The sequence below is a fragment of the Bufo bufo genome, chromosome 4, assembly GCF_905171765.1.
Source record: "Bufo bufo chromosome 4, aBufBuf1.1, whole genome shotgun sequence".
Taxonomy (NCBI): Eukaryota; Metazoa; Chordata; class Amphibia; order Anura; family Bufonidae; genus Bufo; species Bufo bufo.
The window spans coordinates 597,246,609-597,263,630 of record NC_053392.1 but is presented as its reverse complement, the minus strand read 5'-3'; the positions used below and the strand labels follow the sequence as shown (position 1 = coordinate 597,263,630).

Sequence of the window (17,022 nt, the reverse complement as noted above, 5' to 3'; positions counted from 1 at the left end):
CCTACTTGCCTCACGAGTCCTGATGACAGGGGACAACTGGACTGCATTCCCTAACTTAGTATACCTGCGGGAAGGACAGACAAGACAAATAACGGATAGTGAACGGACTGGGTCAAAACCAAGAGGACAACGCAGTACAGAGGGATAAGCAAAGAAAGGTCAGGAGAAGCCGGGGTCATAAATACCAGGAGAGTCGAGAAGTACCAAAGGAGTCTGCAAAGAATAGTCAGGTGGAAGCCGAGGTCAATATACCAGGAAGGATGCGCAGTACAGTAGGAGCAGGCAAAGGATTGTCAGGGAACAGAATCAGGTAAGTACACAAGTATCCAACAACTGCCAGGAACCTAAATTAACAGGCAACCTGTGGCCAGCAGGCTGCCTGTATTTATAGTGGGGAGTGAGGGTCATGTGACGTGGCCAGCGTCACATGACCGACAGACCGACCAGTCGAGCACCGAGTGATCAGCTCGGCGCTCAAGGCAGACCTAGGAGCAGGGAGCCTCCCAGCTAGCAAAGCTGCCCTGGGAATGAGGTCAAACACAGATCCTCGCTCCCGAAGCTAAGCAGCGGGTCTGCGGCTAATGGGGGACCGAGTGCACCTTCGGCACCCCGTTACAGAAATGCTCATTTCTACAACATGTGGCTTACCGTTTGGTCTGGGTGTGTCATCTTTGGCCCTACGGTATAGCATTTATGTCAATTTTAGAGTGTGGTACTATAAAGCTGGCAGGAGTAAGCCTGGCGATGGTGCACAGTCCTGTGACATTCTGGGATAACCATTTGTACACTTTGTGTCCACAAACGAAGTATATGTCCTCTGGAACTGCCACTGCTGTACTATTGAATAATTGGGTAATTAATTTGGCAAAATGTATCCCTTTCGCCAGCTCCTATCCTTTTAACTGACCTTCGGTGTTGTTAGCTAATATACCTGTGATAAGGTCCTGTACGGTTATTACAGGGTAGGTCTTTTCCGTTCACGGCATCTACACCAATACACTGCACGTGGCTGTCTGTTTTTGAGTCATTGCAACCTGAGTGTATGTGCGGACTAAATGTCATACCTTTGGTTTGTACTTGGAGACAATAAGGCCCCTTTCACACGGGCGAGATTTCCGCACGGGTGCAATGCGTGAGGTGAACGCATTGCACCCGCACTGAATCCGGACCCATTAATTTCTATGGATTAGAGCGTACCTTTCTACAACTGAGTGACGCTCGTTTTGTTTTTCTTCTTGAAGATATTTTCGCATATTCACTGCTGCTACAGGCTGAGCACCACCGCAAAGCATCCCTCCTCGGTATTGCAATCCAGATATACTATAGGTTTGGTGTAGTGCCACCGAGTTACTTTTTCTATATTTTTGACATTAATTTCTATGGGGCTGTGCACACGAGTGGTGATTTTCGCGCATCACTTGTGCGTTGCGTGAAAATCGCAGCATGCCCTATTTTGTGCGTTTTTTCACGCAACGCAGGCCCCATAGAAGTGAATGGGGCTGCGTGAAAATCGAAAGTCTCCGTAAGCAAGTGCGGATGTGGTGCGATTTTCACGCACGGTTGCTAGGAGACTATCTGGATGGGGACCCGATCATTATTATTTTCCCTTATAACATGGTTATAATGGAAAATAATAGCATTCTGAATACAGAATGCATAGTACAATAGGGCTGGAGGGGTGAAAAATAAAATAAAAAATAATTTAACTCACCTTAATCCACTTGCTCGTGCAGCCGGCATCTCTTCTGTCTTCATCTTTGCTGTGCACAGGAAAAGGACCTGTGGTGATGTCACTGCGCTCATCACATGGTCCGTCACATGATCCATCACCATGGTGCCGGATCATGTGATGGACCATGTGATGAGAGCAGTGACGTCACCACAGGTCCTTTTTCTCACAGATGAAGACAGAAGAGAAGCCAGGCTGCGCGAACAAGTGGATTAACCACCTCAGCCCCCATAGCTTAAACACCCTTAATGACCAGGCCACTTTTTACACTTCTGCACTACACTACTTTCACCGTTTATTGCTCGGTCATGCAACTTACCACCCAAATAGCTTAAACACCCCCATAGCTTAAACACCCTTAATGACCAGGCCACTTTTTACACTTCTGCACTACACTACTTTCACCGTTTATTGCTCGGTCATGCAACTTACCACCCAAATTAATTTTACCTCCTTTTCTTCTCACTAATAGAGCTTTCATTTGGTGGTATTTCATTGCTGCTGACATTTTTACTTTTTTTGTTATTAATCGAAATTTACCGATTTTGTTTTTGCAAAAAAATGACATTTTTCACTTTCAGTTGTAAATTTTTTTTTAAAAACGACATCCATATATAAATTTTTCTCAAAATTTATTGTTCTACATGTCTTTGATAAACAAAAAATGTTTGGGTAAAAAAAAAAATGGTTTGGGTAAAAGTTATAGCGTTTACAAACTATGGTACAAAAATGTGAATTTCCGCTTTTTGAAGCAGCTCTGACTTTCTGAGCACCGGTCATGTTTCCTGAGGTTCTACAATGCCCAGACAGAAGAAAACCCCCACAAATGACCCCATTTCGGAAAGTAGACACCCTAAGGTATTCGCTGATGGGCATAGTGAGTTCATAGAACTTTTTATTTTTTGTCACAAGTTAGCGGAAAATGATGATTTTATTTTTTTTTTCTTAGAAAGTCTCATATTCCACTAACTTTTGACAAAAAATAAAAACTTCCATGAACTCACTATGCCCATCATGAAATACCTTGGGGTGTCTTCTTTCCAAAATGGGGTCACTTGTGGGGTAGTTATACTGCCCTGGCATTTTAGGGGCCCAAATGCGTGCGAAGTAGTTTGAAATCAAAATGTGTAAAAAATGGCTTGTGAAATCCGAAAGGTGCTCTTTGGAATGTGGGCCCCTTTGCCGACCTAGGCTGCAAAAAAGTGTCACACATCTGGTATCTCCGTATTCAGGAGAAGTTGGGGAATGTGTTTTGGGGTGTCATTTTACATATACCCATGCTGGGTGAGAGAAATATCTCGGTCAAATGCCAACTTTGTATAAAAAAATGGGCTCTGGGCTGAAAGAAAAAATGAACGGCACAGATTTCTTCATTCGCATCGATCAATGTGGATGAAAAAATCTCTGCCAAAAAAAAAAAAAGGAGGGGAAAGGTGTCTGTCAGGACATAGGAGCTCCGCCCAACATCCATACCCACTTAGCCCATATGCCCTGGCAAACCCGATTTCTCCATTCACATCAATCGATGTGGATGAATAAATCATTGCCGGATATTTTTATTATTTTTTTTATATACAAAGTGTTTGCCAAAGTATATGAACACCGCCGCCCCCTCAGCTCATATGCCTCGGCAAACGTATCTTTTACTGCAGAGGAAAAATCTCGTCTTGCAGCGCCGCATACACTGACTTTTGTGTAATCTGACAGCAGCGCAATGCTTCTGTCAGAATGCACATCAGTGCTGCAGCTAGTCGATCGGTTGGTCCACCTGGAAGGTAAAAAAAACAAAACAAAAAAGAAAAAACCAGGCCGCAACGCCATAAATTTATTAACTTTATAATAATATTTGAACGGAACATATAAACTTTATTTAACTTTTTGAACAGAACGTTAACTTTTTTGCTTACCAGTGTTTTTTTTTTCCACCTTTTTATAGGACAAACCTCTCCTTCCCCATGGGACAATGTGCAAATCGCAAATCGCCCAGAGATGTGGCGAAGTACATTATGCACTTTGTCCCAGGTGAAAGGAGAGAGAGGTTTGCAGCAGCAGTGAGTGAAAGGGCCCTAATAGCCCTGTGTGCCTGTCCTGTGTAACGCAATCCCTATGCTAAGTGTACCTGTGTGTGGTACTTCCGGAAACACTCCCCTAAGCATTATTCCACTCCTGCTACAGACACGACATCTTTTTCGGGGTGACGGTTGGGTTGAGGTACCAGCAGCGACATTGGGGAAATGTCGCTCGTGTAGACGGCAAACTACACTGGTGGTTGGGGCCACGGAACCTCCTGGATACAGGAGGTTCGCGATGATCTCTTCCTGAAATTTGAGGAAGGATCCTGTTCTCCCAGCCTCACTGTAGAGAACAAAACTATTGTACAGCGCCAATTGAATCAAATATACAGACACCTTCTTTTACCAGCGTCTGGTGCGTCGGGAAACTAAATAAGGAGCCAACATCTGGTCATTGAAGTCCACCCCTCCCATGAGCGAATTATAGTCGTGGACTGAGAGGGGCTTTTCAATGACACTGGTTGCCCGTTCAATTTGTATTGTCGTGTCTGCGTGAATGGAGGAGAGCATGTAAACGTCACGCTTGTCTCTCCATTTCACCGCGAGCAGTTCTTCGTTACACAAGGCAGCCCTCTCCCCCCTTGCAAGACGGGTGGTAACGAGCCGTTGGGGGAAGCCCCGGCGACTAGGTCGCACGGTACCACAGCAGCCAATCTGTTCTAGGAACAAATGCTTGAAGAGGGGCACACTTGTGTAAAAATTGTCCACATAAAGATGGTACCCCTTGCCAAATAAGGGTGACACCAAGTCCCAGACTGTCTTCCCACTGCTCCCCAGGTAGTCAGGGAAACTGACCGGCTCCAGGGTCTGATCTTTACCCTCATAGATCCGAAATTTGTGGGTATAGCCTGTGGCCCTTTCACAGAGCTTTTACAATTTGACCCCATACCGGGCGCGCTTGCTTGGGATGTATTGTTTGAAGCCAAGGCGCCCGGTAAAATGTATTAGGGACTCGTCTACGCAGATGTTTTGCACAGGGGTATACAAATCTGCAAATTTGTTGTTGAAGTGGTCTATGAGGGGCCGAATTTTGTGGAGCCGGTCAAAAGCTGGGTGGCCTCTGGGACGGGAGGTGGTGTCGCTAAAGTGCAGGAAACGCAGGATGGCCTCAAATCGTGCCCTGGTCATAGCAGCAGAGAACATGGGCATGTGATGAATTGGGTTCGTGGACCAATATGACCGCAATTCATGCTTTTTGGTTAGACCCATGTTGAGGAGAAGGCCCAGAAAAAAATTTAATTCGGAAACTTGAACTGGTTTCCACCGGAAAGGCTGGGCATAATAGCTTCCCGGGTTGGCGGCTATAAATTGAGTGGCATACCGATTTTGTTTCTGCCACGACTAAGTCCAAGAGCTCCGCAGTCAAGAACAGCTCAAAAAATCCCAGTGCCGAACCGATCTGAGCTGTCTCAACCCGAACTCCAAACTGGGCGGTGAAAGGGGGAACTAATGGTGCGGCTGAAGTTGGTGACTGCCAATCAGGGTTTGCCAGCACCTCAGGGGCTCTACGAGCCTGTCTGTGCGGTGGCTGCGACGGGGTAACTATTGCACGTGCCACCGTACCAGCTTCAACTGCCCTTCTGGTGCTCGCCACTTCACCATGTTGTACGGCAGTGCTGGTACTAGGTCCAGGATGGGCTGCGCTGCTGGTGTATGCCTCACCACGTAATCCGACAGCGCCAGCCCCACTCTGCTGCCCTTGAAATGGATCCTGCGCAACCTGTGGTCTAGCGACACGGGGCCGGGTACGCCTGGTGCTATCAGGGACCTCAACCTCCTCGTCCGAACTTTGGGTCAGACTGCCACTGCTTTCTACAGGTTCATATTCTGACCCGCTAGATTCATCAGATAAGGGTTCCCATTCCTCATCCGACTGGGTCAGAATCCTGTAGGCCTCTTCAGAAGAATACCCCTGTTTGACATTTGGACTACTAAATTTAGGGGTATTCCCTGAGACTACCTAAGAAAAAAAGCAAGCCTGTCTTACAAATGGGAGGCTAGCGAAGTACCGGAGGCCGCTGTGATTGATAAAAAATATCAAAACTGATTTTTTTATCGCCACAGCGCTTGTAAAGTGATTGTGCAGTGATCAAAAAAATATATATTTTTTGTCACTGCGGTGGGGCGGGCTTGGGTGAACGCACGTGTGGGTGACCGATCAGGCCTGATCGGGCAAACACTGCGTTTTGGGTGGAGGGTGAACCAAGGTGACACTAATACTATTATAGATCTGACTGTGATCAGTTTTGATCACTTACAGATACTATAAAAGTACAAAAGCTGATTAGCGATACGCTAATCAGCGAATAAGTAACTGCGGTGCGGTGTAGTGGGCGCTAAACGATCGCTAACTACCTAACCAAGGGGCCTAAACTATCCTAAAACCTAACAGTCAATACCAGTGAAAAAAAATAATTAAGTTTACACTGATCACTTTTTTCCCTTTGAGTGATTGACAGGGGTGATCAAGGGGTTAATTGGGGTGATCGGGGGCTAAGTGAAGTGTTTGGTGTACTAACTGTGATGTGTGCTCCTCTGCTGGAACCAACCGACGAAAAGGACCAGCAGAGGAGCACAGAAGCCATTTAACACCTTATATTTATAAATATAAGGTGTTAGATGGCTTGTGATTCGGTTTTTTGAAAATCAACCTGCCAGCGACTATCATTGGCTGGCAGGTTGATGACGAACTTGTCCTGTAACTTTTGCCGGCCCGCGATGCGCATGCGCGAGCCGGCTTTGAGCGAAATCTCGCGTCTCGCGAGATGACGCGTATATGCGTGACTCTGCCTGCAGCTGCCGCCTCCGGAACGCGATCCTGCGTTAGGCGGTCCGGAGGCAGTTAAGATGAGTTAAATTATTATTATTTTTTTTTTTAACCCCTCCAGCCCTATTGTACTATTCATTCTGTATTAAGAATGCTATTATTTTCCCTTATAACCAACATGGTTATAAGGGAAAATAATAGCATTCTTAATAACATATAAGGGAAAATAATAATGATCGGGTCCCCATCCCGATTGTCTCCTAGCAACCATGCGTGAAAATCGCACCACATGTTATAAGGGAAAATAATACAATCTACACAACACCTAACCCAAACCCGAACTTCTGTGACGAGCGTGCAAAACGAATTACAATGTTTTGCTCTCGCGCTGAAAAATCGCTCATTTTCCCGTGACACACCCGCATCTTATCCAGGCCAAAAACATGACGCCCGTGTGAAAGAGGCCTAACAGTGTGTCCCGCTAAGAAAATATGTGACATAAGCCCAGTGTCCCTCTTGCCAGGGTGTAGAGCTATGATCTATCGAGGGTTCTGATCTGTTTGTCATGAGCCATGGGGCATCTGCCTACCCTGCGACAGGTAAGGACACTTCCCTGTCCTTATGTTTTCTGGATTTAACTTGGTATATGCTAGTGAGAAACATAGTAGAGTTAGAAAGGTCAATCAGTTCAGAAAGGTCCAGGGGTATTGCAAAATAAGGCATACTGGCTGAGATCACGGGACTGTGGGTACAGATCCAACAATCTCTCAGAGTCTCAGTCTCATTCAACCCCTGGACTAGACTTTGATGGTGCCGTATCAGTGAATTGTCCCATTCATCACCCAGTGGCGTGAACACTGCAGATATGCCTACAGTCAAAGTCATGATAAGTAGATGGACCCTCATGGCTTATTGTTCCAGGGTTGTCGGGACAGCCTTTACTCTTTTACAATGTGAGGCGTGGATCCAGGTGGGTCTCCCTTCGAGTTTCACAGAGGTTGATATGAGAATTTTGGGAGACATTTCCAGGGTGTGGGCTTGGTTCTACCTGGGTTACACTCTGCACAGATGAGGCACGCTTGAGTTGGATATGAGGCACGCTAAGGTTGGATATCATTTCCTTGTGTGTTGTTGGCTTAATTCTAGGTAGTCCTTCAACTACAGCAGACAGGGTCTAATTCTAAATCATATTTACTGTTTTACTTTTTTACTGTTGTAATCCCCATTTAGTATGTGTTGCACAATTGACAACGCAGTCCAGTGCACATCTTGCATGATGTATGCAGTCCTGGAACAGCCGTTTGAGGGTGTATATCTTTGTTCAAGATGTGAGCAAATTACCCGTTTGGAATCGCAAATCGAGTCTCTAAACTGACAAGTTGCAACACTGAGAGGCATTGATAATTTGCAAAAGAGTTTGCTTCTCACCGCACTCTTTGGGGTAGATGAGGGGGAGGGTGACAGAGAGGAGGCTGAGGAAAGTGAGGTAGCTAGCTGGGTAACAGTTAGAAAGCGGGGTAGAGGGAAGAGTGCCAGGGAGGCTAGCCCTGATCTGACACACCCCAACAAGTTTGCACGTTTGGCAGATGAGGGGGATGTCAGTCCGGGGACGGCACTGCTGCAGCCGGACACTTCCTCTGCCAGTCAGGGGAATGTCCGCTCCGGTAAGCAGGGGACCAGGAGAGCAGGGCAGGCCAGACAGGTGCTGGTAGTGGGAGACTCCATTATTAGGGGAACAGATAGGGCAATCTGTCACAAAGACCGTGATCGCCGAACAGTGTGCTGTCTTTCTGGCGCTAGAGTTTGACATATCGCAGATCGGGTTGACAGATTACTGGGAGGGGCTGGAGAAGATCCAGCGGTCATGGTCCATATCGGAACCAATGACCAAGTTAGAGGTAGGTGGAGAGTCCTTAAAAATTATTTCAGGGATTTAGGTCAAAAGCTTAGGGCAAGGATCTCAAAGGTAGTATTTTCCGAAATACTGCCTGTACCACGAGCCACACAAGAAAGGCAGTGGGCGATTAGGGAGATTAACAAGTGGCTCAAGAACTGGTGTAGGAAGGAGGGGTTTGGGTTCCTGGAGAACTGGGCCGACTTCTCTGTCGGCTGCAGGCTCTATCGTAGGGACGGGCTGCACCTCAATGGGGAAGGGGCAGCTGTGCTGGGGAGAAAGATGGCTAGAAGGTTGGATGAGTGTTTAAACTAGGGACTGGGGGGGAGGGAAATTACATTATAAGGAGGAGAAGATAGTGCAGATAGAGACCGGGGGCAAGGTAGTGGGACTGGGGAGGAATGGAAGTAGGGACTAGAACAGTTCAGAAGGAAAGGTGTAGGGTAAAAAATATACATAAACCTCTCAAATGTATGTATACTAATGCCAGAAGCCTGACTAATAAAACTGGTGAACTGGAATTAGTGATGTGTGAGGAGGACTATGACATAGTGGGAATAACTGAGACATGGCTGGATGATAGCTATGACTGGGCGGTTAATGTACAAGGTTACAGTCTGTTTAGAAAGGATCGTCAAAACCGGAGAGGGGGAGGGGTTTGCTTTTATGTAAAGTCTTGTCTAAAGCTCACAGTCCGGGAATATATAAGTGAGGGACATGAACATGTGGAGTCACTGTGGGTAGAGATACATGGAGCTAAAAACAACAATAAATTACTAATAGGAGTTTACTATAAACCACCTAATATACCAGAGTCCACAGAAAATCTACTACTAAACGAGATAGACGAGGCGGCAAATCATAATGAGGTGGTTATTATGGGGGACTTCAACTACCCAGATATAGACTGGGAAACTGAAACTTGTATATCTCATAAAGGAAACAGGTTCTTGGCAATAACCAAAGACAGCTACCTCTCCCAACTGGTTCAGGACCCGACTAGAGGGACGGCCATACTGGACTTAGTATTAACCAATAGGCCTGACAGAACAACAGACGTGCAGGTTGGGGGACACCTGGGAAATAGTGACCATGAAGTAATAACCTTACAATTATCATTCAATAGAGCATTTCTACAGGGAGGAACAAAAATACCAAACTTCAAAAAAGCTAAATTTAGCCAACTAAGAGAGGCCATAGGCCTAACTAACTGGGACAAAGTCCTCAAAAATAAAAATACAGCCACAAAATGGGATATCTTTAAAAGCATCCTAAAATCTCATTGTGAGAGGTACATACCGTATGGGAATAAAAGGTTAAGGAACAAAAAGAAACCAATGTAGATAAATAGAACTGTAAAGAAAGCAATAAATGACATAAAGAAAGCATATAAATCACTAAAACAGGAGATTAGCACGGTAGCACTGAAAAACTATATGGAAATAAATAGAACATGTAAAAAACAAATAAATGCAGCCAAAGCGACGAGGAGAAAGCAAAGCTGATAAATATTTTTTTCTCCAATGTATTCACTGAGGAAAATAAACTGTCAGATGAAATACAGAATGTAAAAATAAATTCCCCATTAAAAGTGTCCTGTCTGACCCAGGAAGAAGTACATCAGCGACTTAAAAAGATTAAAATAGACAAATCGCCAGGACCTGATGGCATACACCCCCGTATGCTAAGGGAATTAAGTAATGTCATAGCCAGACCCTTATTTCTGATTTTTGCGGACTCTATACTGACAGGGAATGTCCCACAGGATTGGCGCATGGCAAATGTGGTGCCAATATTCAAAAAGGGTCCAAAAACAGAGCCTAGAAACTATAGGCCGGTAAGTTTCACATCTGTTGTGGGTAAACTGTTTGAAGGTTTTCTAAGAGATGCTATCTTAGAGCATCTCAACGGAAATAAGCAAATAACGCCATAATAGCATGGCTTCGTGAGGGATCGGTCATGCCAAACTAATTTAATCAGTTTCTATGAGGAGGTAAGGTCTAGACTTGACAGCGGCGAATCTGGACTTCTCCAAAGCATTTGACACTGTACCACATAAAAGGTTAGTATATAAAATGAGAATGCTCGGACTGGGAGAAAACGTATGTATGTGGGTAAGTAACTGGCTCAATGATAGAAAACAGGGTGGTTATTAACGGTACACACTCAGATTGTGTCACTGTCACTAGTGGGGTACCTCAGGGGTCAGTATTGGGCCCTATTCTCTTCAATATATTTATTAATTATCTTGTAGAAGGCTTGCATAGTAAAGTATCAATTTTCACAGATGACACTAAACTGTATACAGTAATTAACACTGAAGAGGACGGTATACTGCTACAGAGAGATCTGGATAGATTGGAGGCTTGGGCAGATAAGTGGCAGATGAGGTTTAACACTAACAAATGTAAAGTTATACACATGGGAAGGAATAATGCAAGTCACCCGTACATACTAAATGGTAAAACACTCGGTAACACTGACATGGAAAAGGATCTAGTAATTTTAATAAACAGCAAACTAAGCTGCAAAAACCAGTGTCAGGCAGCTGCTGCCAAGGCCAATAAGATAATGGTTGCATCAAAAGGGGCATAGATGCCGTGATAAGAACATAGTCCTACCACTTTACAAATCGCTAGTCAGACCAGGTGCGGTACCTGAGGGGTTAACTGCAGCGGATCGCAGCTCCCTGTCATAGAGGTCGGGTGTCGGCTATTTGATTACGGCACCCGCCTCCTGTATTTGTATTAACAGGTCAGTTATCTTCATTGGTGGCGCAGTGCGCCCCCCCCCCCCCAACACCCCAGTATAATAAACATTGGTGGCGCAGTGCCAATGAGGGTTAAAAAAAAATATATATATTAACTCACCTCCTCCAATTGATCACGTAGCTGCCGGTTTCCTGTTCTTTCTTCAGGACCTGTCAAGGACCTGTGTTGATGTCATTGAGCTCATCAAATGGTCCATTACCATGGTGATGGATCATGTGATGGACCAATATGATGAGCACAGTGACGTCACCACAGGTCCTTTTCCTCACAGATGAAGACAGAAGAGAAACCGGGCTGCGCAAACAAGTGGATTAAGGTGAGTTAAATTATTTATTATTTATTTTTTTAACCCCTCCAGCCCTATTTTACTTAGCATTCTGTTTTAAGAATGCTACAGTCCTGATCAAAAGTTTAAGACCACTTGAAAAATGGCAAAAAATCATATTTTACATTGTTGGATCTTAACAAGGTTCCAAGTAGAGCTTCAGCATGCAACAAGAAGAAATGAGAGTGAGACAAAAAAAAAATTGAGCTTTCAATTAATTGAAAATAACGATTAAACTGAAACAGGCTGTTTTTCAGCTGATCCAAATTTTAGGACCACATGCCTTTAAAAGGCCAAATCTGTGCAAAGATGTGGTTTTATTGTCATTTTCTGTCAGGTAGTCACACGTTGTGATGGAAAAGGCAAAAAAACTCTCCCTTTTTGAATGTGGTCCGGTTGTTGAACTGCATAAGCAGGGTCTCTCACAGCGCGCCATCGCTGCTGAGCTGGGACGCAGTAAGACAGTCATTTGGATCCTGAGGGTTATGGAACAAAAAGTTAAGTGGAAGACCCAAAAAAATGTCTACAGCACTGAGCCGGAGGATCCAATTGGCTGTCCGTCAAGACACTGGACGATCCTCGACCCAAATTAAGGCCCTTACTGGTGCTGACTGCAGCCCCATAACCATCAGACTGCATCTGAGACTGAAGGGCTTCAAAAACAAAAACGTCTTCAAAGACCTCGTCTCCTTGAACGCCACAGAACTGCTCGTTTGGACTTTGCAAGCGAGCACCAAACATGGGACATTCAAAGGTGGAAGAAAGTTTTATTCTCTAATGAGAAAAAATTTAACCTTGATGGTCCTGATGGTTTCCAACGTTACTGGCATGACAAGCAGATCCCACCTGAGATGTTTTCTACGCGCCACCGTGGAGGGGGCGCAATAATGGTCTGGGGTGCTTTTTCCTTCAGTGGAACAATGAAGCCTCAGGAAGTGCAGGGGCGTTAAACGGCCGCTGGCTATGTCCAGATGTTGCAGAGAGCATTCCTCATGACTGAGGGCCCTCGTCTATGTGGTAACGACTGGGTTTTTCAACAGGACAACGCTACAGTACACAATGCCCGCAGGACAAGGGACTTCTTACAGGAGAATAACATCACTCTTTTGGCCTATCCTGCGTGTTCCCCTGATCTAAATCCAATTGAGAACCTTTGGGGATGGATGGCAAGGGAAGTTTACAAAAATGGACAACAGTTCCAGACAGTAGATGGCCTTCGTGCGGCCGTCTTCACCACTTGGAGAAATGTTCCCACTCACCTCATGGAAACGCTTGCATCAAGCATGCCGAAACGAATTTTTGAAGTGATCAACAATAACGGCGGAGCTACTCATTACTGAGTTCATGTTTGGAAGTTGGATTTCTGTTTTGGGGGGGTTTATTTATTTTTTGGAGGTGTGGTCCTAAACTTTTGATCAGTTGAAAAACAGCCTGTTTCAGTTTATTCGTTGTTTTCATTAAATTGAATGCTCAAAAAATGTTTTGTCTCACTCCCATTTCTTCTTGTTGCATGTTGAAGCTCTACTTGGAACCTTGTTAAGATCCAGCCATGCTAAATATGATTTTTTTTTGCCATTTTTCAAGTGGTCTTAAACTTTTGATTAGGACTGTATTATTTTTCCCTTATAACCATGTTATAAGGGAAAATAATGACATCTACAAAACCTTGAACCCAAACCTGAACTTCAGTGAAGAAGTTCGGGTCTGGGTACCACAGTCAGTTTTTTATCACGCACATGCAAAACACATTGAACCCGCACAATAAAAACTGAACAATGGAACGCAATCGCAGTCAAAACTGACTGCAATTGCGTGCCTACCCGCGCGGGTTTGCCGCAATGCACCCGGGACGCATCTGGAGCCAAAACGTGACGCCCGTCTGAAAGAGGCCTAAGGCTACTTTCACACTTGCGGCAGTGTGATCCGGCAAGCAGTTCCGTCGTCGGAACTGCCTGCCAGATCCGCCAATCTGGATGTGAAAGCATTTGTGAGACTCATCCGGATGCGGATCCATCTCACAAATGCATTGCAAGAATGAATCCGTCTCTCCGCTTGTCATGCGGACAGACAGATCCGTCTTGTATCTTTTTACACTCTTTTACTGGTCTGCACATGCGCAGACCTGAAGGACGAATCCGGCATTCCGGTATTTTGAATGCCGGGTCCGGCACTAATACATTCCTATGGGAAAAAATTCCGGCATTCCGGCAAGTCTTCATTTTTTTTCGTCGGAGATAAAACCGTAGCATGCTGCGGTTTTATCTTTTGCCTGATCAGTCAAAATGACTGAACTGAAGACATCCTGATGCATCCTGAACGGATTTCTCTCCATTCAGAATGCATGGGGATATGCCTGATCAGTTCTTTTCTGGTATAGAGCCCCTGCGACGGAACTCTATGCCGGAAAAGAAAAACGCTAGTGTGAAAGTACCCTAAAATATTAAGTTTAAATCCCCCCTTTCCCCAAAATATCTCCTATGCGGTGAGCGCCGTAACAGAAATAAATAAATACCTTGTCACCCCAAAAAATAGGATAGGACTGTTCTATTATGGGCCGAACGTTTCATAAAATGCGGAATGCATGCGGCTTTTTTTGCTGTGTTTTTTTTTTTTTTGCGTGGTATTTAGTATCGCAATACTTTTTTATGGTGACGAAAGCGAATCAAAATTTTGGTATCGAAACAACCCTACGCCGATCTGATCGGCGTAGCGTTGTCACGATACAAAAATTTCGATTCGGTTTTGATTTGGCGACTAAAACTTTTATTTGGCTCCTAAATTTTTCAGTTCAGGAGCCAATGGCTACTAGGTATTTTTTTATTTATTTTTTGTCTGGAGCACTGACTATTACACCATCATAACTCCAAAGGAACATTCATCTACCCGGTAACTGACTTGTACTCTCTGTAATCCTGTTTGCACCATACTACCTGTATTTGTAACCTCAGACCACTGTATATATTCTGTGTGTATAGTGTTATATCTAGTGAGCCCTTAAGGCGATTTAAATATATAATTTAATCTTGTGCTGTCTTGTATCTCGATCACGATTCCCCTGTTAGCAGACTGGGCTTATATCAAACGAGAAGCTGGTGGCAGATTTCCCGGGCTGAGGAAGCGCTGTTTCACTGGGTCAGTGACCAGGCACCCTCAGCTTGTTGCCTCTCTGTGCCCGTGTGGACAGGAAGAGTCGGTGTAAACTGTACCAAGCTGACCTTACATGTTCCTGTGGGAGGGCGTAACGTCACATCTTGGTAAACCAGTGACCATACCGCGTAGTTGACGTCAAGCGGGCATGAGGGGTGGTATTCCTCACAGTGGTAATATGAAGGTGTGACATGCTTTTGACCTGAAACATGGAGGAACACCTCCAGTGTTTCCGCTTCTTATATCCAGTAATTGTATTTTACATAGGATTTTCTATGATTTTACATCAGTTCATCTTCTTTCCATTCAGGTTCCTACAATATAAGATCTGTTCAGCGTATATCTCCTATATAAGATCATTCTCCTGATTGACCTATCAAGAATGGATTGGGATGGGGACAAGATGGCAGAGAGTATAATAAATCTCACCCTAGAGATCCTCCTCCGGCTTACTGGAGAGGTGAGAGATTCTGATGATGTCACATTACATCATCTTCTCTGTTACTAACAGATGGACATGACTGGAGAGGTGAGGGACTCTGGAGATGTATGGAGTGATATTTATTACTGCGTCTCTCCATAACCAGGAATGCACAGTAGTGAAGAAGACCTCTAGTGAGCATTGTCAGGCCCCGGTATCTGAAGGATGGGGAGGAATCCTGAGCCCAATATCCAGGCCGACACCTCACATCCCGATACATGAGAAAGTCAACAGAGAGAAGATCCTAGAGCTCACCAACAAGATCATTGAGCTGCTGACTGGAGAGGTGACATCGCTGAGAATGCCGGGACATTATACATTAACGCTATGAAGGGATCTGGGTGATGACTGTATCATTGTGTTGTCAGGTTCCTATAAGGTGTCAGGATGTCGCCATCTATTTCTCCATGGAGGAGTCTGAGTATTTAGAAGGACACAAAGATCTGTACAAGAACGTCATGATGGAGGATCACCAGCCACCAAGTAAAAGACATGACTAAATACACACATCCTCTCACTAGTTATATGTAAGAAATTAATTGTCACCGTATGTTTTTCCTACAGTTAAGAAAGAGAGAACAACTCCCAGTCCTCTTCTTCTACAGGATGAGAGTTGTCCCAGTCTTCTTCTACAGGATGGTTCAGAAAAACATCAAAGCATTCCATATGATGATCAGAAAGATGGAAATAAGGTCTCATGAAAGGTTCCCTATGATCTGTAGAAGTGCTGTGAAGATCTTGTGTTCAGTCTTGTTTTATAAACCAGTATTATATGTTTTATTCTTGTATAATGAGAAAGTTAGAGATGTCAGGATTACAGCTAACTATAGACCTTGCATGTCGTCTGGATCTTCTCACAGTTTTCTGGTCGGTAGAGACTGCTGGTTGGAATAAGGAACCAACTAGATGCATATATACAGGAAACCTGCAGATATTTTTAGGTCCGACAATGAAACATTGCACATGTAGATCCACTGTGTCTCTTGAACAGATTTAACAAGGTTCTGCTCCGAAGTGTGTTATCTAAGTGATCCCCTTCCTTCCACTTTATCCACTGTAGAGGGATCTGGACTTTGTTGCAGGGGAACCACTAGGCTGCTGCACTTGAAGTAGTTTTAGTTTCTGTACAAGTGACTGGTGACCCACAGGGTCAGGAAAGGCCGAATACATGCAGTCCGATAAATGGTCCGTTGTCAGGGCACGCAGCTCAGGATCAGAACGGAGATCAGGCAAGGGTCAGGTCAGACAGCAAAGGGTCAAATCTAGAAGTCAGGCAGAAGTCAGTACACAGAACAGGCAAGCAAGCTTTGCATGAAACTAGCATACTAGAACCTATTGATCAGGCTCCTTTCCATGGCTTGTAGAGATACCAGCCCTATAAGAGCCAGAGATAGTGTGTGCACATGACCTATGGGCAGAGAAGGTCATTATCGGCAGGAAGCAGGCCTCAGCTTGTGTGGGAGGACAGCGTTATTCCAGCAGACGGGACCACTGGGAAGGGAGAGAGGGATGTCTGTGGGACTGGACCACTGGAGCCCTAAAGCTATGGAGCAGGTAAACCAGGCAGCAGGCGTGCCCCCCAGCAGGAAGGAGAGGAGCTATAGGCATGGACCGCTGCCATAGCAGATAACTCTGCTGTCATTTCATCACTTTGTCATTGTAATTAATGACCTTTTCTGGTCACATCAAACATTCCACACGTCTGCTGACTTTTACAATTTCTGTTTCACAGCTTTTAAATCTGGATAAAGATCTGACCAATATTAAGGCTAAATATACGTATGTGAGGAGTGATGAGCAGATCATAGAGGACATTCCCACCGATAACCACCCAGG

The 17,022-nt window shown here is 44.8% G+C and overlaps 1 protein-coding gene across 8 annotated transcripts in view; it reads left to right on the top strand.

Annotated features, from left to right (window-relative positions):
- LOC120999536 (zinc finger protein OZF-like) overlaps nt 1-17,022 on the top strand; it is a 2,085,412-nt gene that overhangs the window by 281,777 nt on the left and 1,786,613 nt on the right. For 2 of the 8 annotated variants that reach the window (XM_040430491.1, XM_040430493.1), the window contains exons 2-3: nt 15,016-15,165; nt 15,293-15,472. The exons of the other annotated variants lie outside the window; for them this stretch is intronic. In XM_040430491.1, coding sequence (XP_040286425.1) covers nt 15,088-15,165; nt 15,293-15,472 — 258 coding nt within the window. In that variant the 5' untranslated portion in view covers nt 15,016-15,087. The remainder of the gene's footprint in view (nt 1-15,015; nt 15,166-15,292; nt 15,473-17,022) is intronic. 8 annotated transcript variants of the gene reach the window in all.